General features: G+C 57.7%; 1 protein-coding gene across 3 annotated transcripts in view; it reads left to right on the plus strand.

Moving 5' to 3' along the window:
* GIPC1 (GIPC PDZ domain containing family member 1) overlaps positions 1–22,516 on the plus strand; it is a 28,735-nt gene extending 6,219 nt beyond the window's left edge. The window contains exons 5-18 of one of the 3 annotated variants that reach the window (XM_075445969.1): positions 550–659; positions 752–833; positions 1,920–2,063; positions 9,038–9,046; positions 17,135–17,329; positions 17,421–17,548; positions 17,993–18,102; positions 18,418–18,620; positions 18,738–18,980; positions 19,282–19,562; positions 20,139–20,351; positions 20,477–20,579; positions 20,710–20,903; positions 21,053–22,516. In XM_075445969.1, coding sequence (XP_075302084.1) covers positions 550–659; positions 752–833; positions 1,920–2,063; positions 9,038–9,046; positions 17,135–17,329; positions 17,421–17,548; positions 17,993–18,102; positions 18,418–18,620; positions 18,738–18,980; positions 19,282–19,562; positions 20,139–20,351; positions 20,477–20,579; positions 20,710–20,903; positions 21,053–21,241 — 2,204 coding nt within the window. In that variant the 3' untranslated portion in view covers positions 21,242–22,516. Of the gene's footprint in view, positions 1–549; positions 660–751; positions 834–1,919; positions 2,166–9,037; positions 9,047–14,120; positions 14,313–17,117; positions 17,330–17,420; positions 17,549–17,992; positions 18,103–18,417; positions 18,621–18,737; positions 18,981–19,281; positions 19,563–20,138; positions 20,352–20,476; positions 20,580–20,709; positions 20,904–21,052 lie in introns of those variants that run through there. The other 2 variants (XM_075445967.1, XM_075445968.1) reach the window with 2 other exon arrangements.
* Positions 22,517–26,074: the final 3,558 nt, after the last annotated feature.

Raw genomic sequence — 26,074 nt, forward strand, 5'->3', positions numbered from 1 at the left:
GGGGGGGGCATGGGGGAACCCCAAAATCCGAGGGAGGTTTGATGGGCCCTGTAGTGCTGGGGGGAACACACCCCAAAAGCCGGGGGGGGGGCGGGGCTGTGGGGGGGACCCAAAAACCCAGGGAGGGGGCTGATGGGGACCCGTATTGCTGGGGGAACCCCAAAACCCGGGGGAGGGGCTGATGGGGACCCGTGGTGCTGGGGGGAACCCCAAAATTCGAGGAGTGGGCTGTATCCTCAGGGAGCGGCAGAGGGGATCCCCCAAACCAAGGGGGAGCTGAGGGGTCCTCTATGAGCAGGGGGGGGAAGGGGGATACCCCAGAACCCAAAGGAGGAGCTCATTGGGGACCCCCAAAACCTTGCGCCCCCCCCCCCCCCCCCCAAGACTGACGTGTGGGGCACTGTGGAGCCCCCTCCCAACCTGTCCCCTCCCCTCTTTGGGTCCTGGGGGGGGTCTGTGGGTGGCTTCAGCCCGCTGTCCATACTGGGGGGGGGTCCCCCAATAATCCGCAGTCCCCCTAAACCTCCCCACCCCCCCGTTGCCTTCCAGACATGATCGGCCCCCGGGGCGGGGGGGGCCGCGGGGGGGGCACCCAGCTGGGCACCGGCCGGGGCACCCTGCGCCTGCGCGCCCGCGGACCCGCCACCGTCGAGGAGCAGGTAGGGGACCCCGCAGCGGGGTGGGGGAAGCGAGGGGGGGACCCCCCGATCCCCAGCGCCGCCCCTTGAACCCCCTTTCCCCCCTCCCCCAGCCGTCGGCCTTCGAGGAGCGGGCGGTGGCCAAGGTGGACGATCTGCTGGAGAGCTACATGGGGATCCGGGACAGCGAGCTGGGTGAGCTGGGGGGCTGGGGACCCCCCCGGGACCCCCCCAGGTCAGGGGACACCCCCTGGGTGCTGGGGACCCCCCTCACCCACCTCGATGTGGGTTTCCCCTCCCCCCCCCTTGTCCCACTGTGGGTTGCTCCTCTTGGGGTGCTGGGGACCAAGGCTGCCCCTTCCTAGGGTCTTGGGGACCCCCCCGGGGTGCTGAGGACCGCCCTGGACCCCCCCGGATGAGGGGACGCCCCCTGGGTGCTGGGGACCCCCTCTCCCAGGGTGCTGCGGACCCCCGATCCACTGCGAGTTGCTTCTCTTGGGGTGCTGGGGACCCCCAGGACCCTCTTAGGGTGCTGAGGAACCCCCGGGGCCCTTTGGGGCGGTGGGACCCCCCCTCAGGGTGAGGGGAAACCCCCGGGTGCTGGGGACCCTCCTCACCCACCACCCTGCAGGTTCTGCCCCGCCACCCCCAGGGTGTCGGGGACCTCCTGGGCCCCACCCTGCTCCGGGGGTGACAGAGCTCCCCTGGGCCGGGACCCCCCACCCCCCCCAGGGTCCCCGTTGTCCCCCCATTGTCCCCGCAGCCAACACCATGGTGGAGCTGGGACCCCCCCCCATTGTCCCCGTTGTCCCCCCATTTTCCCCTTGTCCCCACAGTAGAGCTGGGACCCCCCCCACTGTCCCCCTACTGTCCCCATTGTCCCGGTGTCCCCGCAGCCGCCACCATGGTGGAGCTGGGACCCCCCCATTGTCACCCCAGTGTCCCCATTGTCGCCCCAATGTCCCCACTGTCCCCGTGTCCCCGCAGCCGCCACCATGGTGGAGCTGGGACCCCCCACTGTCCTCCCACCGTCCCTCCACTGTCCCCATTGTCACCCCAGTGTCCCCATTGTCCCCCCAATGTCCCCACTGTCCCCGTGTCCCCGCAGCCGCCACCATGGTGGAGCTGGGACCCCCCACTGTCCCTCCACTGTCCCCATCGTCAACCCAGTGTCCCCACTGTCCACCCGCAGCTGCCACCATGATGGGGCTGGGCTGGGCCCCCCCGACTGTCCCCCCAGTGTCCCCCCACTGTCCCCTCACTGTCCCCGTGTCCCCGCAGCCGCCACCATGGTGGAGCTGGGCCGCGACGCCCGCGACCCCGACGCGCTGGCCCAGGCGCTCGACTCCCAGCTCGGGGACTTCGCCTTCCCGGACGAATTCGTCTTCGACGTCTGGGGGGCCATCGGCGACGCCAAGGTGGGGCGCTGCTAGGGGCCCCCCCACAGCACAGGGCCCCCCCAAGGACCGGGGACCCCCCCACAGACTGGGAAACCCCCCCTGCGATTGGGGACCCCCCACCCACCGGCCGCCACGGACTGGGTCCCACCGGCTCCATCCTGTAATGGGGACCCCCTCCCCCAGCTAATGGGGCCCCCCCGAAAAGCTGGACCCCCCCAAATAAAACTTCTGGAGATGGGGGAGCCCCCCCGGCCCCCCCAGCTGGGGAGCCCGCCACAGAGGCCCCCCCTCCCTGGACCTTCCGTTGGAGCTGGGTGCCCCTACCCCAATGCAAGCCCTCCCGCTCCCCCCAAATTAGCTGCCCCCCCCCCATCTTGGGACCCCCACTACATCCTGGTCCCCCCCAAGGGACCTGGTTACCCCCACCCCAATCCATCCCCCCCCCAATTAACTGTACCCCCTTCTCAGCCCCCCCCCCCCCAAACATGGGACCGCCACTACATCCTGGGACCACCCCAAGGGACCTGGGTGCCCCCCCAGTCCAAAGCCCCCCCCAACATGAGACCCCCCCTAATGGACATGGGTGCCCCCACCCCAATCCACTCTCCCCACCCCAACATGGGACCCCCACTACATCCTGGGACCCCCCCAAGGGACCTGGGTGCCCGCACCCCAGTCCACACCCCTCCCCAAATTAACTGCCCCCACCTTCTCAGCCACCCCCACCTTTCAACATAGGACCCCCCCCCCGGACCTGAAGCCCCCCCTTGCCCCCCAGGGCCGTACCCCACTACTTGGGGGGTGCCCCAGCACCCCCCCCCCCTTGGGTGGCCCTTAGTGCCCCCCCAGCACTAACACCCCTCCCCCTGCAGGGTGGGGTGTGAGAGTCCCCCACCTCACCCTCCCCTAAGGGGGTTTTTTTTGGGAGGGGGGGACCGGAGCCACCCTGTGTCCCCCCCAAATATAATACAGCCCGTCCCCCCCCCCCCCCCGGTGCCAGTCTGAGCCGGTCACACACTGCTGTCACCCCCCCCCCCCCCATCGCACTGACTACCTCGGGTGGGGCTGGGGGGGACAACACAGCCCATTCCCCCCCCCCCCCCCGTCACCCTGGGAGTCCCCTGGAGCTGGGGGGGGGCAGAGGGGCACGGGGGGGGGGGGGGGAGCCCCTCCCCCCCGCCCCGGGTGTGTTTTTGTATTCTGCCTGTAAAGAGATTTTAACACGAAAGCGAGAGAAACGGGGAGTGGTCGCTGCTGGGGGGGCAGGGGGGGTTCTTGCACGCCCCTCCCGTGCCCATCCCCAGCCTCGCACGCCCCTTGCACGGCTCTTCCTGGCCTTGCACACCGCCTTGCACACCCCTTGTGTGCCAATTCCCTGCCTCGCACACTCGCATGCCCCTTGCACACTCGCTCACATGGCTCCTCCTGACCTTGTACCCTCTTGCACACCCCTCACACACCCACTTGCACAGCTCTTCTTGGCCTTGCACGCCCCTCATGTTCCAATTCCCCGCCTCCCACACTCGCGTGCCCCTTGCACGCTCGCTCGCACGGCTCCTCCTGGCCCTGTACCCCCTTGCTCACCCCCTTGCACAGCTCTTCCTGGCCCTGCACACTCATCATGTGCCTGTTCCCAACCTTGCACACTTGCACGCCCCTTGCACACCCCTCGCACAGTTCTCCTGGCCTAGCACACCCCTCCCGTGCCACTTCCCAGCCTTGCACACTCGCACGCCCCTTGTGCGGCTGCAGCCTTGCACAACCCTTCCGAGCCTTTTGCACACTCCCTTGCACGGCTGTTCCCAGGCCTGCCCGCCCATCCTACACCAATTCCCACACTTGCACACCGCCTGCACACCCCTTGCTCGACTCTTGCATGCCCCTCGCACGCCCCGTGCACCCCCCTGCCCCATGGCGCCGTGCGGGTCCCCGGCGCGATGTGAACGGGAGGGGGCACGGGGGGGCATCTGCACACGCGTGTGCCCCGCCTGGCATTTGCACGCAGGCTGGGGCAGGGGCAGCCCCGGGGGGGGGCACATGACACCCATGGGGTCACCGCGGGGCGGGGGGGAGTCAGGGTGACGGGTTGGGGAGAGGGGCAGGGCTGGGGTTCGGCGAGGGTTGGGACCAGGGTTAGAGTTAGGACTAGTATTAGAGTTAGGACTAGTATCAGGAGTAGGGTTTGGGCTCAAGTTAGGGTTGGGTTTGGGTTAGGGTTTGGCTCAGGACTAGTATCAGGGGGGTGGTTACAGTCAGGGTTGGGGTTAGGGGTTGGGGTTAGGTTGGGTCAGGACGAGGGTCAGGACGAGGGTTAGGCTTACAGTTAGAGTTAGGACTAGGGTTAGGGTTTGGGTTAGTGCTAGGACTAGGATTAGGGTTGGGGTTTGGGTCAGGACTAGCATTAGGACTAGGATTAGGGTTGGGGTTTGGGTCAGGACTAGCATTAGGACTAGGATTAGGGTTGGGGTTTGGGTCAGGACTAGCATTAGGACTAGGATTAGGGTTGGGGTTTGGGTCAGGACTAGCATTAGGACTAGGATTAGGGTTGGGGTTTGGGTCAGGACTAGCATTAGGATTAGGGTTGGGGTTTGGGTCAGGACTAGCATTAGGACTAGGATTAGATTTATGGTTAGGATTTGGGTTAGGACTGGCATTAGAGCTAGGTTAGGGTTACGGTTAGGTTAGGGTTATCCTGTGGGTTGGGGTTAGGGCTTGGGTCAGGACAAGGGTTAGGACAGCATTAGGGTTTAGGCTTAGGGTTTGGGTCAGGACTAGTATTAGGGTTAGGGTTACCATTAGGGTTGGGGTTAGGTTAGGTTTAGGGCTTGGGTTAGGACAAGGTTAGGGTTGGGTTTACACTTGTGTCAGGACTGGCAGTAGGACTTGGGTTAGGGTTAGGAGGTAGAGTTAGAGTTATGGTTACAGTTAGGTTAGGGCTAGCATTTGCGTTGGGTTCGGTTTAGGGGTCGGGTTGAGGTTAGGAGTTAGGGTCGAGGTTAGGGTTTAGGTAGGGTTCGGTAGGGTAGGGTTAGGGTTAGGGCTAGCGTTTGCGGTGGGTTTGGGTTAGGGTTTGGTTCGAGGTTAGGGTTTAGGTAGGTTTAGGGTTAGGTTCACCATGGTCTTGGGTGGGTGATGGTAGGGAAGGTGCCCAGGACAGGCAGTCACCAGTCTTTAGGCCATGGAGTTGGATGGCCACTGGGCTGGAGGCCATGGGAGATGGGCGGCCACCAGGGTGGATCTCCATGGAGTCAAGGAGCCCGTGGTGACCACAGCTGGTTTGTGGGTGCTCCCCACCCCTCCAAAGACACTGGGAGGGTATCCAGGAGCTGTGTGGTCACGTGGCCATAGGGCAGGGTTTCTCCTGGACCTTCCCTTGCTCATGTCTGGTGGCTCAGCCCAGCTCCTCCACCCCACTCTTCTCCCGGAGGTCGCCTGCATCTTGGAGGCGTGGGCGGATGAGGTGCTGTCGTGGCACTGGAGGCACCTTCCAAGAAGCCCACACTGAGATGGAGCTGGGCTTGATGGACCTGAGACAACCTCTGAGAAGCTCTCGGGGTGTCCTAAACTAAATCCAGTCCTGGAGAGCTTGCTCAGAAGCTCAGGTGGGTGCTGGATATGCGCGTGGTGAGGCCGTTGAACTTGGTGAGGGTTGTTCCATGAGCCAGATCCGCTTCTGAGCTGGCCACCCGGGCTCTCTGGGTGGTCACCAAAGGGTGCGTTGGAGCAGGAGACCCTATGAGTGGCCACCTTTATCTTGGAGGTGTTTTATGCCCCGGACTCCCTGGCTCAGATCTTCTCCAGCTCCCTGGAGATCTGAGGACCCAGCTCACGTGGAGATACCTCCGTGGAGGACTCAGGGGAGCCGAGTCCTCGCCATGCACCCTGAGGAGGAGATGTAAGCGGCCATATTTACCTCCACACCCATGGATCTCTGCTGGAGACCCAGCCAACCCCCTTGTGGTTTTGGGTAACCAAACCCATGGGGTTTTTTTTGGCAACCTGGAACCATCTCAGAGCCACGGCGAGGTCCTGGGTGCCACTCCTGGAGATGCCCCTTTCTTTGTGTGGTGAGACCTTGGGCTGATGGCAAAGCTGGGGGAGATGCCACCTCTCGGCCGGGCTCTTCCAGCGCTCCTGGAGGAGAGCTGCCTGTCCTGTGGCACGCGTGGAAGGTGACGTCATGCCGGGAGCCACACGTCCCTTTGGTCTTTGCACAAAACCATGGATTTTTCGAGCTTAAAGGTCTCAGTCTTTGAGATCTTCCAAGAAAACCTCGGCAGTCCTGGCTGCTGGAGCTGCGGCGGTGCTTCTCCTCAGGTGACACTGTCACCTCTGGACAGTGTGCAGATGTTTAAGCCTCGCCCTGCTCAGCTTCTGCTTGTGTGAAGCAGCCCCTCTTCCTCCTACGGTTGGTCCTCGCGGGTGTCTTGGAGTCATTCGGTTACCTGCAAAGTCCTGGGAGCAACCACGACAGAGACACCAGGGTTTGGCTGCTGCTGACCATGGAGGTGTTTGAAAGATCTGTGGAGCTGGTGCTGAGGGACGTGGTTTAGCGGTGGACTTGGCACCGTTGGGCTTCTGGTTGGACTCGATGATCTTCAGGGTCTTTGCCAGTGATTCTGGGATTCTCTGCTGTTCTTGGCGTGGCCGTTGAGCATCAGAGTTTGATGGAAATTAGTGACATTACCGAGTTCTTCTCAGCTGTGCCATGAGAGAAGCTCTGAACGTACGTGAGATCCAGCTGGGCGAAGAAAAGCTTTGGTAGATGTCAGATGTGCGCATCCGTTTCCATGTTATTTCTTGTGGGAGGTAGATTCAAAGCAAGAATTTCAGTCTTGTGTCATCGAATCATAGAATCATAGAATGGTAAGGGTTGGAAAGGACCTCAAAGATCATCCAGTTCCAACCCTCCTGCCATGAGCAGGGACATCTTCCAACGGGATCAGGTTGCTCAGAGCTCCATCCAACCTGGCCTTGAACCCTTCCAGGGAGGGGGCAGCCACAGCTTCTCTGGGCAACCTGGGCCAGGGTTTCACCACCCTCGGTGCTGTTTCCTCCACAGGAGGCCGAGCCGCCGGTTAAAAAGTTATGCTCTCCCCCGACAAAGCACAGACGCGAAGGGACAACCAAACCACCCCGAGAGGGTTCGCTTCGACCGCCTTTTCCCCCTTCCCCAGCTCCAGGTTGCGTTGTTTGTGCTGTTTCTCCTCACACGCGTGACGACCCCGGGCTGGAAACGCAGCGATAACGGTCATTATCTGGGGGGATGGGGGGCTGCGCATGCCCACGTGGCTCTTCCTCGGTGCCATGTCCTTCTCGGAGCTCTGCTACATCTTCTACATCGCCCCGAGGATGCCGGCAGGGTTGGTGCCGGGAACTCGAGCCGTCTCCTCCCTGGGCTGTTGTCCCGTCCCACCCAGTGGGTGAGGGGCGGTGGTCTTTTCCGATTCTCCGCGCGGTGCCCAGGAGTCACAACAACGACCCGGGAGGCTTGATTAAAAACAAAACGTCGCTTGGAACTCGGTGTGAATACGGAAGGCGGCAACTTGGCAACTTCTGAACGTTCCTTTTAGCGCGATGGGGTTAGAACGGGCATTGACCTGGCAAAGCTTATAACAACGTCATGTCTGATTTTACAAAATTATAAAATACAGCAGATCGACAAGCGTCCACTAACATTGCCCTTATGTGCCTAGAAAGTCAGAGACAGGGAAAGAAAGGAAAATAAACGGAAAGATAAAAGATACCAGCACCCTTGGATCCAGCGACGGTCTCTGCGGGCGGTCGGGGTCGTCTGGTGGCGGCTGCGCACTCGCCTGCAATCCCATCGCGTGTTTATGGAGTGAAAAACGTCAGAGCCGCCTTGTAGCCGTACCCTCCCAACACGGACGGGTCAGTTCCCTCCTAAAAGTCACTGGGCACGCTCCATGAGGAAGGTTCTTCACTTGGGCCGGGGTCTCCAGCTCAGGGCATGTGAAGTTTGATATTACAGTGAGAGTACTTCAGCTGAGGGCACGTGAATTCTCAGTTCTGCTGCCACGTTTGCAGCATTGTAAATCGTCCTAAGTAACCGTCCTTCTCAAGGTCCCGTGGCTCCAGTGTGTCCTCGGTTGAAGGTACCAAGGGCTTGGTCTTCTGGTGGGGAGCAGTTCAGCGTCCTCGGCTGAGCAGGTCTGCAGCCGGGAGATGTTCCTTGTCAGGAACGCTGGCTGCTGTTCAACAACAATTAATCTGCCCGAAAGTCCTCGAAACGAGACGGCTGTGCCGCACAAATGCGTTTCTCCTTCACGCCTGGCTTCCCGCGCTCTTTCCTCCTGACAGTGACCGGGTGCGAGCGGTGCGTGGCCATCTGCTTCCCCTCACATTACAACACCCTCGTGACGTTCTGCGTCTGTGTCTGGCTGGTGGTTGCGGGGGGTCTCCTGGCGCTGGTGGTGGTCTTCTGCCAGTCCCACCAGCTTCACTGTTTCTTCTGCCACGTGGCTCCCCCTGCTCCGGCTGGCTTGTGCTGGTGGTGAGATGGTTGCTGCCAAGGTTGATGTCCTTTGCGGGGTTGCCTTGTTGGGTTGCTTTCTGCTCATCCTTCTCTCCTATACCTTCATGCTTGGCTGCTCCCACCAGTTCAACCTCTACTTCTGCAGCATGGCTCCCCCTGCTCCAGCTGGATTGTGCTGGTGGCAAGATGGTTGCCACCATGGTCGACGTCCTTTGCGTGGCTGCCTTGTTGGGTTGCTTTCTGCTCATCCTCTCCTACACCTTCATCCTTGGCCAGTCCCACCAGCTCGACCGTTTCTTCTGCCGCGTGACCCTCCCTCCTCTGGCTGGCTTCTGCTGATGGCAAGATGGTTTCCACCATGGTCGACGTTCTTTGCATGACTGCCTTGTTGGGTTGCTTTCTGCTCATCCTTCTCTCCTACGCCTTCGTCCTTGGCCGCATCCCACAGATCTTCTCGGGGAGGCACGACACCCTCTCCGCCTGCGCCTGCCACGTCACCGTAGTGGTGACACGTTACGGCTGCACCGCTGTTATCCACCTGCGCTGCGTATCGCCCCGCGCTCATCAATGTGTCCTGCATGGTCTTCACCCCCCCTCCTCAGCCCCATCATTTTCAGTCTGCGAAGCAAAGACGTAGAAAATGTGCACTTTGGAAATCCCTGAATTCTCTGGGAATGCGATTTTTTGGGCCAGGCTCTCATTTCAGCTAGAGGAGCAGTGATCGCTGATTTTTTTTTTTTCTTGTTTCTCCTTGGTGCTTCCTCGCTGCTTTCCAAACAATAGCCATGCTTTTTCCAGGAAAATGAGTCACTGCCGGTGCTCTCGCGCCTTTCCCACGCTGCGGGGAAGGCAGACCTTGCTCGACCGGAGTGTTTTGGTTGAACTTTTAGTGCCGCAAACTCAGTATCGTGCAGACGGCAGCTCCAGCACCCTCGAAGAGGAGAGGCGGGCAGCTCCTCGAGGAGCAGCAGGTGAAGTGGGCTGAGACCTGGTGCGGAAGACTTGTCCCTGCCGTCTTCTAACCGTGACTTGTCCTCTTCCATGGGTGACTTTGGGGCTGGTCCGAGAAGGTCTTGGATCAATTCCCTTTCGGTTTGTTCCTTTTTTGAGGAATTGCGAACTGAAACCCAGTCGGGGCCAAACCCAGCTCGCTGCTCGGCCATTTTGAAAGCCCCACTTGTCAAAGGCAGTTAAAGGTGGCTTGAAAAAGGTCATTTATAATGGCAGTAATTAGGTGGATTTAACACTTCACGTATTTGCAGTCCTGTTTCTGTGAAATACATGGGCGGGTGGTGAGCCACTGGAGAAACAGAGACTTGAAGGCCCCTTGCCAGGTGGTTGTCAGCGTCCCAGTGCTCTTCTGGGCTTCTGAGCAGATGAAGGGTGATGAGAACAGAAATATTTATCCCTTACATCCCTACAGATAACTGTGGCATGAGCACTTGTTGTTTGTTTTGGGATGGCTTTTTTGGCTTTCTGTTCATTTCTGCCTGCAGAGCAATCCCCGGGAAGGCCCAGGCTGGTCACTCCAGCTCTGAACGGGCGCCAACTGTCTTTATTTTTCATTTTAGGTGGATTTTAGGAGAACAAACCACACCTCCTCCCATCCTAATGCGTGCATTGCTGCAAGGGGGGCAGTGAGAGCAATGGTGGCCATTGCTGATGGTGGTGGACACGCGTCCCTTGGCCCTTGGGACAGCCACCGGAGCAGGGAACCTCATACAGCCGTGTCTCTGCAGGCACCCTTTGCTTGAGACACCAACCCTCACATGCACCTAATGACCCATTTCCCACGCCCTCGAGGCCAATTTCACCCTCGCTTTGAAATTTGGTTTACTTCAGCACAGTTTTTGTGCAACTTCTGATGGAAGTGCTGAAATCCACCCTGGTCCTTCAGCGGTGGCGAGCAGATCCTAATATCTGCGAGTGAGCCTGAAATACAGAGTGACTTTTCCTTGCCAGGGAAACCAGAGGAGGTGGACGCCGCCTTGGGACACTTCCAGGACCTGACATGGCAGCAGACCTCCTGTCTTATTTACACCCATTTCACAGAATCCCAGAATGGCCGGGGTTGGAAGGGACCTCTGGAGATCACCCAGTCCAACCCCCTGCCGAAGCAGGGTCACCCAGAGCAGGCTGCAGAGGACCTTGTCCAGGCGGGTCTGGAATATCTCCAGAGAAGGAGACTCCACAACCTCCCTGGGCAGCCTGTTCCAGGGCTCCGTCACCCTCCGAGGGAAGAAGTTCTTCCTCCTGTTCAGACGGAACTTCCTCTGTTACAGTTTGTGCCCGTTGCCCCTTGTCCTGTCGCTGGGCACCACTGGAAAGAGCCTGGCCCTGTCCTCCTGACCCCCACCCTGCAGATATTGATCGGCATTTCTAAGGTCCCCTCTCAGCCTTCTCTTCTCCAGGCTGAACAAGCCCAGCTCCCTCAGCCTCTCCTCGTAGGAGAGATGTTCCAGTCCCCTCATCATCCTCGCAGCCCTCCGCTGGACTCTCTCCAGTATCTGCTCATCTTTCTTGCACTGGGGAGCCCAGAACTGGACCCAGGACTGCAGATGGGGCCTCACCAGGGCAGTGTAGAGGGGGAGGAGAACCTCCCTCGTCCTGCTGCCCACACTCCTCTTGATGCATTCCAGGATCCCGTTGGCCTTCATGGCAACCAGGGCACACTGCTGGCTCATGGTCAACCTGTTTTCCCCCAGCACTCGCAGTCCCTCTCCACAGAGCTGCTCTCCAGCAGGTCAGCCCCATCCTGTCCTGGTGCCTGGGGTTGTTCCTCCCCAGGTGCAGGACCCTGCACTTGCCCTTTTTGAACCTCATCAGGTTCCTCTCTGCCCAGCTCTCCAGCCTGGCCAGGGCTCGCTGGATGACAGCACAGCCTTCTGGTGTATCCACCACACCTCCCAGTTTAATGTCATCAGCAAACTGGCTGAGGATACACTCTGTCCCTTCATCCAGGTCACTGATGAAGAAGTTAAACAAGACTGGGCTGAGTACTGACCCCTGAGGAACCTTACTAGCTACAGGCCTCCAACTAGAGTCAGCGCCGCTGATGACAACCCTCTGAGCTCTGTCCTTCAGCCAGTTCACAGAATCACAGAATTACAGAATGGTAGGCGTTGGAAGGGACCTCTGTGGGTCATCTAGTCCAACCCTCCTGCCAAAGCAGGGTCACCTACAGCAGGCTACACAGGACCTTGTCCAGGCGGGTCTTGAATATCTCCAGAGAAGGAGACTCCACAACCTCCCTGGGCAGCCTGTTCCAGGGCTCCGTCACCCTCAGAGGGAAGAAGTTGTTCCTCATGTTCAGACGGAACATGAGTTCCTCAGTTCATCTCACTCACCACTCACAGAATGATTGCATGGTTTGGGTTGGAAGGGACCTTAAAGATCATCTCATTCCAACCCCCTGTTGTGGGCAGGGACTCCTTCCACCAGACCAGGGTGCTCCAAGCCCCGTCCAGCCTGGCCTTGAACCCTTCCAGGGTGGGGGCAGCCACAGCTCCTCTGGGCAGCCGGTTCCGGTGCCTCACCACCCTCACAGTAACGTCATCTGGCCCACAAAGCCGTTGCGTGGCTTCGCAGTCGTGGGGGCTCCTTGGGGCTGGGAGGTGGGATCTTCTCCTCTACACTAAGGAATTTACGATTACATTTTCTGGATCGGGAAAAGGGCAGAGAAATTCCATAGATATTCTGGTGGAGTTTCAAGGGTCTCGGTGAGGCAGTCGGTGGCCACATCAGGGCTTGGACATCTCGGTGCCAATATTATGGAGGATGGACAGATGCTCTGGTGTGAAAAGGCAGAGCCGAACATCAGCAAAATAATTTAAATTTCTTCCGTGCCTTACGTTTAAATCTCATTCTGAGTGACCAAGGAAAACCCTCTTGGGTGGAAGGGGCATCTCTGCCAAGACCACAGACGCAAAGGCCGGCGTCTGTCCCACGCAGGACTCCACAAAAGGCTCTGTGTCCACCAGGAGCTGCTGCGGAAGTAAAAGGGGCATTGCAGAACGGGTCAGCACCCTTCAGATTTAGCAATATTCTCTGTCAATACGTTGTTTTGCAGAACTTTCCCCCACCTTGTCCTCAAATCACACCTGCAGATCGTGAGGAACCTCCCTTCTGCTGATGTCATGGGGGAACCCAAGTCACAAGAGGGCCCAAAGTCTGCGAAAGTTGAGTAAAGCTCATAATGCTGCAACCAGATGGTGCTGCTTCCCCGAACAGGGACACGGCAGTGATGCCTTGAGGAGCAGAAGCGTCACCTCAACGCAGCCCTCGATTCTATGGCTGAGCCCAACGAGGATTTCAGCAAAATTCCCTCCTGGCCCCATTTTCACCCTGACATCGTCCGCGTCGTCATGAACAAGGGCAGGTGGCTGGTGTTCTTGGTAGGAAGCGTCAGACGCGGTTTATCTGGTGGGATTTGGCAGGTGACCCTGCAGCATCTCAAGGAGTTGTTCCCACCAACCCTTATTTCCCACCAACCCTCATCAGCCCGTGTCCCTGGTGCTGGTGGTGGTGGGGCAAATGTCTGTGTCTTCCTCAATCCTGGTGTGCACTCACCAGCAAACTTCAAGCTGGACCAGCCCGCAAGGAGGGGGTCCTTGGGTGCGGACTGGGGTGTCCGGGGTGGCAAGGGACCCGCGAGTGTGGGGTGCCTGTGGGATGAGCGTGGCAGTGCTGGGTGTTCACAGCGAGCATCGAGATGGAGCCGGGGACCCGTGGGGTGGGTCAGGGTGCTGTGATCTGGGCACAGGAGGGCAGGCTTGTGGGGGGGGGAAATGGGGAGTGGGCACGTTGACGGGAGAGCGGGGGAAGTGGGGATGGGGGGTGCCCGGGTATTGGGGGGACGATGCGTGCCGCTGTGGGAGAGAAACGGGCATGGGGACATGTGGAGGATGGGGACGTCAGGGGAAGGGGGACGTGGTGTTTCTGCAAGGGGAGGGTAGGGGTGTCCGTGGGGCATGGGATGTGTTTTCAAGGGATGCCATGTGGGGGTGTCCGTGGGGGATGGGATGTGTTTTCAAGGGGGCCATGGCATCCCTTGGGGAGGGGGAGAGGGACAGAGCAGGGGTCAGTGAGACAAATGGGGTCCAGGGCATGTTCGTGAGGGGATGCGGAGGGAACGAGGTGCCCATGGGAGAATGGGGGCTGAGGCTCGCTTGGGGGGGGGAGGGGGTGCTGAGGAGCATCTCTGTGTGTCCGTGCTGTGCGTCCTCATGAGAGAGCGGCACGAGGGACACGTGTGTGGGGGGACCACGGCATGTGTCTGCAAGAGGGGAACACGGGGAGGTGGTTGCATGTTGGGGCACAGGGGTTTTGGGGCTGACCAGGGTGCTTCTTGGCAGGCCCTCGGGTGAGAGGCTCGTGGGGGTGGTGGTGGCAGGTCCATGAGGGGCATGGGGAGAAGTATCTGGGGGGAAACGCAGAGGCAGGAGGGCAGAGGGGCCATGGCAGGACTGTCGGGGCGTGTGTGAGAGAGCTGCTGCAGGGGACGTGTCCGTGGGTCACGGAGGAGAGAAAGCGCCTGAGTCTGTCCTTCACTTATTAAAGCGTCTTGACTTCGTCTGCCCCAGCTTCTGCGCTTGGCTGCTGGCCAGGGTCCAAACACTGACTTCCTCCACCCTCCCAGTCCTCGACTTTCGCTCTCCGACTCACTCTGATTTCCCGGAATAGGAGGAGAGGAGACAGCTAAAAGCACAGATAAAAGGCAGGACAGGACCCAGGCTGCAGCAAACCCGTTGAAGCCCACCCCGGGTGACAAAGACGAGGGTGAGTCCCTTCCCCACATCCCTCCTCCCACCCCATGCAAGCGGCCCAGGACGATGGGGCTGTGGAATGGCTCCGTCTGACCCCGGCCAGCGACAGGGACCCAGCAAGTGACAGGGACCCCACTGGGTGGGAGGAGGAAGAGGTTCACAGCACCGCTCGGGCTGCGGGATGGAGCAAGGGGTGGAATGGGTGGCTGGGAGCCTGTCTTCAACCGCCCTAGGCTTTGCATGCGTGCTAGGACTCGCTTAAGCTTGGCCCCTGTGCCCCAACCTTTTCTCTCCTCCCTGTGGTGCCTGTGACACGAGGTGCCGCCTCTTGTCCCCCAGTGGCAACCCCCTTGATGGTCCTGGGAGAGGACAGGGCTTGTGAGGTCCTCAGAGAAGATTCAAAGCCCAGAAGTGGGCAGTGGCATTGGAGCTCGCCGTTGCGAGAGCAAGTCCCAGGGTATCCGGGAGGTTGCAGTGGGGCAGCTTCTGGGTCCGGGCATGGGGTGAGCCGTTGTGCTGCGTCCGCGTCAGTGTGGTTTACTGGAACTGGGGAGGGATGGATGACGGTTGGGTGTTGTCGTGGTTTAACCCCAGCCAGCGACTGAGCCCCAGCCGGCTGCTCGCTGCCTCCTCTGCGGTAGGATGGGGGAGAATCGGAAACGTGAGAGAACTCGTGGATTGAGATAAAACTGGTTCAATAGGTAAAGCAAAAGCCACATTGTAAGGACCGCGCAGCAAGGAATTCCTTCACCCCTCGCCATCGGCAGGCGGGTGTGCCGCCATCGCCAGTAAACCAGGGCTCCGTCACATGTAGCGGTGGCTTGGGAAGACAGACGCCATCGCGCCGAACATCCCCCCTCTTCCTCCTCCTTCCCCCAGCTTTCATTGCTGAGCACGACGTCGCACGGCGTGGAATATCCCTTCGGCGAGCTGGGCTCGGCTGTCGCGGCTGTGTCCTCTCCCTGCTTCTTGCCCATCCTGTGCTGTTTTGGCTGGGACAGTTCATTTTCTAGATAGAGGAAACAGCAGGGTGGGGCTGCGGTTTGGATTTGGGCTGAAAACAGCGTTGATAACAGGCGGGTGTTTTTGTTACTGCGGAGCAGTGCGGAAGCAAGGGCTGTTCTGCTCCTCGCCCCACCCCACCAGCGAGCAGCCTGGGGGTGGGCAAGAAGCGGGGAGGGGACGCAGCCAGGACAGCTGAGCCCATCTCGGCCAAGGGATGTTCCACGCCGTACGACGTCGTGCTCAGAAATACAGCTGGGGGTGGGGGAGGTTGGCGGGGGGGGTCACTGCTTGGGACTGGCTGGGCATCGGTCGGTTGGTGGTGAGCAGTGGTTTTCATTTGCATCCCTTGTCTTCCCTGGGTTTCGCTTCTCTCTTTGTTATCTTCCTTTTCATCACAATTTATCGTTACCATTATTTTATGTCAAACCCGTGAGTTTTCTCACGTTTACCCTTCCGAGCCTCTCCCCAGCCCGCTGCGGGGGGAGTCAGCGAGCGGCTGGGTCAGGCTCGGTCGCTGTCTGGGGTTAAACCACGACAAGGCCCAGGCTGCTCGCTGGAGTGGAGCAGAAAAGGCCTTGACTCTGTGTCAGTGCTGGCCGAAAAGCAGATTCTTTGCCCGGTGTGCAATAAGCCAACCCTCACACACTCAGGAGAGAGATTGCTTTATTCAGGCCCGGGTGCTCGGTGGGCTTTCCAGCTTCTTCGTGACGTCTGTGTATTGAATTCATGCGCTTTCTCTCTATCTATCAAATGCATATTCGTTCTGATCTACGTGAGTTGCATAACGATATGGCGTCCTTCTTCTTGGCTCCTTTTCAGACCCTTCTGCGCATCTCTTCCTTCTTTTGGGGGGTCTTTGGTGGTCCTCATGGTCCTCCCGGATGAAGTACGCTAACTCCTTTTATCCATAGGATAAAGCTTTTATCCATAGATGGTCGCGTGTCACCTCAGGACAACTTGAGGCTGCTTTCTTCTGCCAACGTTCCTTCGTTTCTTCCAGAAGGAGCATTTGTCTCTGATTAAACGGACGGTGCGGATGGCCAAGATACCCTATCTTTAGGCTTAGGTCAGACATAGCTCTTGTTGTGCACTGTTTGATCGAAGGGACGCTAATTAAACACGAACAATACCCCTTCTTTCCAAGGGAAGAACTGTTCCGTTATGTAAGCGCTGCTCAGCGATAGTGAAAACATCTCTGCATTATCAGTACGGTTTTCAGCCCAAATCCAAAACACAGCCCCATCCAGACTCCTGTGAAGACAATTATCTCTCTCCCAGCCGAAGCCAGCAGGTTCTCCACCCGTCATCGCACACTGTTTACATCACGCTCCGGTCCCATGCTCTCCAACACACCCTCATTAACCACTCCCCCCTCCCCATCCTTCGACACAATACGCAGGTGTCATTCCCTTTGTCTATCGACCACCCCTGCAAAAAATGTCCATAAGATGTCCATAAATGTCCACAAAATGCCCACGGAGTTGATACAGTCCATGACCTTGGGCCCCATCTGTTCTGGTGGCTGCTCAGGACAGGAGAGGTCGTGTGTTGTGGAGAGTTACTGGGGAACAAATGGAAATGGAGCTATTCTGTGGTGAGGCAAACGGGAAGGGGTCGTGCCCCTATTCTGAGTGCCATCGTTGCCTTCAGAGCATCGCTTGTGCGGGGCAAAAAGAGGAGGCATGGTGGAAGGAATTGAGTGCAAAGCATGATTCTCTTGGCAAAATGAAGCTGGATGACAATGACTGTCCCTGTTTGGACCATGGGGTGTCCCCACCTTGTTCACCAGCCTGTCTGGCCGTTTCGTCTACAGGCTGTCGCTGCCGCCAGCAATGGCTTCTGAAATCCACATGCCGGTGCCCATCTGCCTCGTTGAGAACACCCAGAAGACGGGGCTGGTGGTCCGGCAGGAAGCCCTGAAGGTGCTGTCAGAGGTCACCCAACCCGTGGTGGTGGTGGCCATCGCGGGGCCTTGCCGCAGTGGCAAGTCCTACCTGATGAACAGGCTGGCTCGTCAGAGAAAAGGTGAGGGAGGTCCCGGCCCTGGATGACCAAGGTACCTGGGTTTTGCTGCTCTGTATTTAACACCGATGAGGTCCTTGCATCCTCCCCACAGGTTTCTCCCTGGGCTGCAGCGTGCAGTCCCACACCAAAGGTGTCTGGATGTGGTGTGTACCTCACCCCTGCCAGCCTGGACACACTCTGGTGCTGCTGGACACCGAAGGGCTGGGCGATGTGGAGAAGGTATGGAAGAAGCAGATGCTGCCTTTGTGTTTTCCCAGCACTTTGTGGAAGCTCTTGAGGGCCCAGCCAGCTGTGGTGACCAGAGTCCAGGTGTTCCTGCTGCCTAGGGTGGCCTTCAGCCTGTGTGCTGGGAAGATCCAGAGGCCGTGGGGAAGGAGGTCGCGGTAGACAAGTTGCCACATTCCTCTGCTTTTCTGGAAAAGAGCAGCAGAAGAGGAATGAGGAGCTCAGGGAGCACTTTGATGGAGGTCTGTGGGACCTGGAGAGTTGAGAGTTGAGGATAAGCCCAGCTGCAGAAAGGCGTGGTGGTGGCATGGGAGTGGGTCTCTCCAAGAACTGGTCTCGGCATGGCCGGTTGGGTAGGGGCATGCAGGGTCTGGGGATCTGAGGCTTTGCTCACACTTAGGGGGTCTTGTTGGTAAGAGCCAAGGGTTGTTGTTGCAGGGCGACTCCAAGAACGACACATGGATCTTTGTGCTAACCGTATTGCTCTCCAGCACCCTGATCTACAACAGCAGAGGCATCATTGACCAGCAAGCCGTGGAGCAGCTGCAGTATCCTTGGTGGGAGAGTGGCAGCGGGGATGCCCTTCTTTCCCTGTGTGGTGGGCTAGGGGCTGACAAATCCCAGGTCCTCAGGCAGCTGCAGAACCTTCTGGTGGGGCCCAGTGACATGCTTTGAGTCCTGAGGAGTCCCATGTTGTGGGTCTCAGGGCTGAGGGTTTTTCTCCCTCCTCCTTCTGGTGGCTCCAGGCTGTTCTCTGTCCCCATGGAGTCTCCTCTCTTCCCCGTGAAGTGCTGGGTGGTTTCAGGGTGGTGATGCCCCTGCATTCACAACGGAGGTCCCCGTTTCCTTAGCCAGCTCCCTAGGTATGTGCTGAAGCTGACTGAGCATGTCAAATTGAAAGCAGCACCCAAGAGGAGTGAAGATGAACTGGAGGATTCAGAAAAATTTGCCAGCTTCTTCCCGACGTTTGTCTGGGCTGTCCGGGATTTCACACTGCAGCTGGCGTTGGATGGGAAGGAGATCTCTGAGGACCAATACTTGGAGAACTCCCTGAAGTTAAAGGCTGGTAAGGGAATGGTGCTGTGCTGCTGGAGATGACCAGCCCCTGACACAGCAGCCTTGCGGTGTCGTCCACCAACAGCCCAAGGCCGGTGAACTTGCTCCGTGCCTTCTTACCCCACAGACAGCAGCCCGGCGACTGAGCGCTACAACCAGCTGCGGGAATGCATCCGCCAGTTCTTTCCAGAACGCAAGTGCTTTGTTTTTGACTGGCCAGCCAGTCAGAGTGACCTGGTCCGCTTGGAGGACCTTCAGGACAATGAGATGAATCCTAAATTCCGGCAGCAGGTGGAGAAATTCTGCGGCCACATCTGGGAAAAGTCTCCACCTAAGACCATCCCTGGTGGCCACATCCTAAGAGGGGACTGTGAGTACTGCTGTCCAGAGGGCTGGACAGCCAGCAACTCTTGGGGCTGTGTCTCAGGGAAGGATCAAATGGGGAGTTAAACGATGCAGGTAGGGAAAGGGAGAGCTTTTCTGCTGGCCGCTGTCCCGGCCTCTGGGTTTGGAGGTTCTGGATGTTGGAGGCAGGGTGGGAAAGAGATAGGAAAAGAAGTTCAGGAAGACTCTGGCAGGGAGGCAGCAGGGATATGGCAGGAGCCAGGACCGAATGGGAGGCTGTGTTTTGTTCAGGCCGCAGATCTCTCATCCTTTCTGCTCCTTGGCAGCGCTGGGGAAGCTGGCAGTGACCTACGTGGAGACCATCCGGAGCGGGGCAGTGCCATGCCTGGAGAGCGCGGTGCTCGCCCTGGCGAAGGTTGAGAATGCAGCGGCAGTGAAAGAGGCGGTGAAGTTGTACCAGGATCTGATGGAGCAGCGGGTGAAGCTGCCAACAGAGACCCTTCAGGAGCTGCTGGAGCTGCACACCCAGTGCCAGCAGGAGAGTGTGGAGCGGTTCATGGCACGGGCATTCAAGGATGACATCTACTATTTCCAGGCCGATCTCATAGTAGGTGGTCCCCAGCCCAGCCAGGATTCCCCCAGGGACACCACTGTCCCCTGAGCTTTGGGGCAATAGCATGGTGCTGGGGGCAGGGGTCTCCGTGCCCCGTGCCAGAGGACACTGCTGTGCCCTCTCCAGAGGACACTCGGTCCCCACGCTGGCTCTCACACTCTGCAGGCTGGCAGTTGTCCCGGCTGCACCACCTCTGCTCCCTAGGTTCAAAAGCTGTGCTGCACGGGGGACGAGGCTCAGCCCTGCCCCCTCGCTTGCTGCAGCCCAGGTGTGTCTCTGCCCTGGCTGGAAGCCTGTAGCCTTCCACGCTTCCCCTGTCCTGCTCAGTAATTCTTGTCCCTGCCTTTCCTGAAGCCCCTCGTCCCTGGCACACTCTCTGCTCCTGTGTACCTTGCTCCAGAGATGTTGGTGGGTGCAGAAAGCCCACCCCATCCGTCACCTTCCAGCTGATTACCCCCCAGACTGGAGATCCCAATTGCCATGTCAAGCTGGCTTGATTTTTGCTAGCATGAGAGCGGTGGGTGCAGCTCAGCCTGGGCTGATGCCTTCCCTCTGCTTCTTTCCCGACAGCGCAAGGTAGAGGAATTCAAGGAGAAGCTCTGCAAGGACAATGAGCAGGTGTCCCGTGACAAGTGCGAGGCTGCTCTCCGGGACCTCTCCCAAGACATGGAGAGACGAATCGGTGATGGTGTCTACAATGTGCCAGGGGGTTACCAGCTATTCGAAGGAGACCAGGAGGCACTGGTGGAGAAATATCGGGAGCTGCCTGGCAAGGGGGTGAAGGTAGGAACAAGAGCAGCTCCCCTTCGAGGGGAGAGGCTCCCTGTCCCATCCCCTTCCCCCAAGAAACCATTTCTCCCCAGCTGCTCTTTCTCCCCTTGACACCTCTTCTGCCTGTGGTCCCCCAGGCTGATGCTGTCCTGCTGGATTTCCTCCAAAGCAGAAAGACTCTGGCCAAAAGCATCCTCGGGACAGACCACTCCCTGACGGAGAAGGACAAGGAGCTGAAAAGCAAGTTCTGGGCTGGAGAAAGACCACTGCCTGTGAAGGGCCAAGCATGATGGAGGGGGACAGAAGTACTCCCTGGGGGCTTGTGCGCTCAGCTCCTGTCCTTGCAACACCTCTGTTTCTCTATCACCAGGTGCGCAAGAGCAGTGTGAGAGAGCTGAGCAGGAGAGGCAGGTCCAGAGGAAGAAGGAGGCTGAAGAACGGCAGAAGTTGGACGACCAGTTACGCAGCTGGAAAGAGCATGCGGCTCAGCTGAGAAAGAAGCTGGAGGATTGCTGTGAGAAGGAGCTGGAGGAGCACAAGAAGCTGATCATGCATAAATCAAAGGTACCAAGCGGGAGAGCGCGGGTGCCAAGATGTGGCTAGCAGGCAGGAATGGCAAGGGGTCCTGGCTGGGTCCCTCCCGTTGCTTCTCAGCTCTGTGCCCCTCTCACTGCGCACACCAGGCCCTTGCGACAGCCTGACTGTCTTCACAGGAGGAGAGCGCGCTGCTCAGAGATGGCTTCCATGAAAGAGCCTTCCACCTACGGGCGGTGACCAGTAGACTGGAGGAGGAACATTGCATCACCAGGAGCAAGTCATTGTCCTGGATCGACATAGTGGTATCAATGCTGTTGAAATTGTTAGATCACATATTTCCCATTAGGAGATTGTTTTCTTTATAACCCCTGTAGGAACAAAGTGAGAGAGGTGTGCAGTGTCCCCACTTGCCATTATGTGAAAGTTTGAAAGCCCTTCCTGCAAGATGCTTGCCGTAGAGTATGGAAGTGACCTCCATATTCACTTGTACCACACTATCTAGCGCTTTAATGAGTGTCTCCTTCCAGGAGAAGATGTTCTGCTCTTCCCTCCCAGAGCACCTGGTGTCTCACTTCTTCTGAAGGCACGGGGAGCATCTAAATCCAGGGTGGCCTGGGGCACAGAAAAACCACAATGCCAGCAGGCAGCCCTGGGAGCGTTTTGCCATGCTCAGAACATGTCCCTGGGGGATCTTACCCACCTCGTCTAGAGACCTCCTCACCAGGGCTATGGGAAACACGCCCAGGAGACCTTTAAGCTCATGTCCTGGGGTCACACTTACTGCAGCAGCGTGAAGCATCATGGAGGTTGTGAGTAAACCAGGAATCCACGTGGTGAGCGCTACCTGGTTTGCTTGGCATCAGTGCTGGGCAGAGTGACCCAGAGGAGCGGGCCCGTGATCCAGGGAGCAGTGGATGAAAGCCATCCTCTGCCATGTAGCTCTTCCCACCCTGGTCCTTAGCAAGACTGTGTTCACTTCAAAGCTGCGAGGAAGTTCTCCCCACAGGGCTGTCGTACTCTCTGCCCGCTCATGCCATCTCCATGCTGCTCCCCCTTTCCTTTCCTCAGACCAAGAGATCCCCAAGTGCCCCTTCCCAGGGGTGTGTGGGGTGATACAGCAGGAGATGGCTGCAGAGGGTTCGTGGGAGGTCTGTGTCTCATTGCACGGGTTTTGGCTGGGGTAGAGTTAATTTCCTTCCTAGCAGCTGGTGTGGTTCTGTGTTTTGGATCTGTGACCACACCAGCACTGATAACACAGCCCTGGTTTAGTGGTTGCTGGACAGTGCCTGCACAGCATCAAGACCTTCTCTGTTTGTCACTCACCGGCGAGTAGGCTGAGGGTGGGCAGGAGGCTGGGAGGGGACACAACCGGGGCAGCTGACCCCAAATGCCCAAAGCGATATCCCAGACTGTGTGACCCCGTGCTCGAGCAATAAAAGCTGGGGGAAAGAGGGGGGAAGGGAGGATGTGATGAGTTAAGGCGTTTGTCTTCCGGAGTGACCCTTACGTGTGACGGAGCCCTGCTTTCCTGGAGATGGCTGAACATCTGCCAGCCGATGGGAAGCAGTGAACGAATTCCTTATTTTGCTTTGTTTGCGCATGCAGCTGTTGCTTTACCTATTAAACTGTCTTTGTCTTGACCCAGGAGTTGTCTCACTTTTACCCTTCCCATTCCTGTCCCCGTTCCCCAAGATGGTCCCCAAGTGGACCTTAGCTGCCTACCGGGGTCAACCCACGACACCCACGGACAAAGGGATTTCCCTCTTCTCTACTGCGAATTCAATCTTCAGCTGCACCATGAGAAGAAGCAGCGACACTAACCGTTCCAGTAACGTGGAGGTGTAGAGGTTTTTGAGTTCTTTATGGGCAGTGGGGCTGGTCCAAAGGCACTCGCCCCAGTGGCACCAGCCCCTGAAATGACTTCCTTGCTGTGCAGGCGCTCCATCCCTGCAGGGGAGGTCTGCATGGGACAGAGGAAGGTGTGTAGGGCACAGCCCCTGCTCACCCAGCAATGTCCCGGGGAACCTCCTAAGGATGAAGCCCAGGCTCTGTTCCTCCATGTGCTGTTGTGCCGGTGCTGTTTTCCCTCCTGAACCCCAACATCATAAGACCCTGTGTCCCTCCGTTGCAACACTCCAGTCCTGGGAGCCATCCCAGCGAGATCCCAATGAGATCGCAGCCCTGCAACTGCACACAGGTCCTCATGTCTATTCCCCAGATCACGTGCACTGACGTACAGACACTTCAGAGAGGCACCCCAGCACGCTGAGTTCCTGGAGAAGATGGGGGATTTTTCCATCATGGTGCCATTGTGGCACTTTCTTGCTTACATGCAAGTGCTGGAGGGGACCTGCTTAAGGTCTGTTTTGTTGGTTTCATGATTCCTTCCTGTCACATCGCCACAGACCTCTGCGCATTGACCCTGTCTGTCACTCCCTCACAGGCTGCTGGATTCGCTCTCCCTCTCATCCGTGGTTTAAATCCCCTTTTACAAGGTCAGCCATTTAATCGGCAAAGATTCCTTCGCCCGTCTTGGTGAGGTGGATCCCATCTCTCCCAAGCAGACACTGGTCTGCATCCATGGTCCTGTGGTTTTAGAGCCCAACACCCTGTTACCATCACCAGTTCCTCAGCCAACTGTTGAACTGCATGAGCAGTGCTCTCCTCCTCACACCCTTGCCCCTCACTGGCAGGACTGAGAGAAGTCCCGGGAAAGGGATTTATTTCTCGCCATGCAGGAGGCTATTTTTTTCATTCAGCTTTCAAGAATTAGGCAGCCTCACCTGTCTCAGTTCTTGCTCCCAGCTAAAACTGGAAGGCAGCAGGAGGTGTGGCTGGGGCCAGCAGGCATTGCCTCCAAGCCGTGGACACCGGGCATGTGGTATGAGTTGAGTCACCTGCAGGCTCTGCCTTCTGAAATGAGAGGGCACCAAAATGTCTCCCTGAGGCAGAGAGGTCTGTTTTGGGGGGGAGCTGAAGTGAGCTGAGCTACTGATCTGTCCTCCCAGTTAGGATTCCTTGCTCCTGCAAAGGAGGTGCATGGGGTCCTGCTTTGCCCCACTGCAGGCAAATGAGCATGGTTCCTCTCCGCCCTGTTTGACTTCTTCCTGAGGACAAGCAGAGTCCTCTGTCTCTCCAACATGTGGAAAGGCAGCAGAGGTGGACCAGTGGGGCAGTGACATTTGTGCTGTGGTTGTTTGAGGCAGGTGAGATGAATCTCACCGAGGCAGCAAAGTCTGCTCCAAATCACAGGGAGAAGCATGAGAGCTCTGTGCATCTTTCTACATCCGCGCTGCTCCAAATGCTCCCTCTTTGCACTTGCTACTCAGTACCTGAAGATGGCATTGAGCTCTGCCTTTTGCCTTCTGCAGGCTGAGCAAACCCACCTCTCTCAGCCTCTTCTTGTGCTTCATGAGCGTCAGTCCCCTGACCATCTTGCTGACCCTGTGTTGTGGATCAGATTTTGAATCCTATCCGTGATGCCACTGTGGGGTGGGTGGGTGATTTAGACCGCTTCAAGGACCATCGCCAAAGGTACCAGCAGAAGTGGTTTTATTGAGATATGAAAGCGCAATGGCACGGTTCACTCTTACTTACTGCACGAAGGACGCAACAGTGATTGGAAAGTACGGAATCCAAGTTACCAATACAAAATCTCAGTGCACTGCAAGACAAGGTTATGGACGATATTGGTCACTCACCAAAAATTTGCTGTTGCTAAGAGGTCTCTCTGCCTCAACGAGCAAGCTTGAGAAGTCTCTTAGTCAAGTTTTGAAACTGTCTCCCATAACATCCTCCTAGGGAAGCTCAGGAAGTGTGGGCTGGATGAGTGGTTGGTGAGGTGGATTGAGTGTTAGAGATTGATTATAAAGATTGATTATAGAATAGAATAAAATCATAGAACTAGAAAGCAGATTCAGCTGTGTAAACACAGCTGTGTTAAGAAACCATACAATGTGTATGTTGCAATTGGGATAGAAATTAATTGTACGGATTGCATCAAACAGAATTTACAAAAGAAGCCGAGACGACCCTGAAACCAAGCAAGGCCTGAAACCAGCGAGGGAGAATTCTACCAAGACAGAAGAACAGAAGGAACTTAATAAATGATGTACTCAAAGGAACAGAACGGTTGCTTAGAAACTTATGAAGATTCTAGACTTGATGTAATTGGTTTAAAAAATGTCTATAAACTGGTCTAGCAAGTTGAGCTTTGCCACTTGCTGAGGTGATGGCCCAACTCTTGAGTTGTGAATAAAAGCAAAACCTAGTGTAACCCATTCGTGTGAGGACAAAATTTTTAACATTGAGAAGTGGCTGAATGGCAGAGCTCAGAGGATTGTCATCAGCGGCGCTGAGTCTAGTTGGAGGCCTGCAGCTAGTGGTGTCCCTCAGGGATCAGTACTCGGCCCAGTCTTGTTCAGCTTCTTCATCAATGACCTGGATGAAGAGTTAGAATGTACCCTCAGCAAGTTTGCTGATGACACCAAACTGGGAGGTGTGGTGGATACACCGGCAGGCTGTGCTGCCATTCTGTGAGACCCGGACAGGCTGGAGAGTTGGATGGAGAGGAACCTGATGAGGTTCAACCAGGGCAAGTGCAGGGTCCTGCACCTGGGAAGGAACAAGCCCATGCACCAGGACAGGCTGGGGGCAACCTGCTGGAGAGCAGCTCTGCAGAGAGGAACTGGGAGTGCTGGTGCATGACAAGTTGACCATGAACCAGAAGTGTGCCCTGGCTGCCCAGCAGGCCAATGGGATCCTGGGGTGCATCAAGAGGAGTGTGGCCAGCAGGTCAAGGGAGGTTCTCCTCCCCCTCTGCTCTGCCCTGGGGAGGCCCCATCTGCAGTACTGCGTCCAGTTCTGGGCTCCCTAGTGCAAGAAAGATGAGGAGCTACTGGAGAGAGTCCAGCGGAGGGCTACGAGGATGAGGAGGGGACTGGAGCATCTCCCCTACGAGGAGAGACTGAGGGAGCTGGGCTTGTTCAGCCTGGAGAAGAGAAGGCTGAGAGGGGGCCTTAGAAATGCCGATCAATATCTGCAGGGTGGGTGTCAGGAGGACGGGGCCAGACTCTTTCCAGTGGTGCCCAGCGACAAGGACAAGGGACAATGGGCACAAACTGAAGCAGAGGAAGTTCCAGCTGCATATGAGGAAGAACTTCTTTATTTTGAGGGCGATGGAGCCCTGGAACAGGCTG

The sequence above is a fragment of the Opisthocomus hoazin genome, chromosome 35 (genome assembly GCF_030867145.1).
Source record: "Opisthocomus hoazin isolate bOpiHoa1 chromosome 35, bOpiHoa1.hap1, whole genome shotgun sequence".
In the NCBI taxonomy this organism is placed as follows: domain Eukaryota; kingdom Metazoa; phylum Chordata; class Aves; order Opisthocomiformes; family Opisthocomidae; genus Opisthocomus; species Opisthocomus hoazin.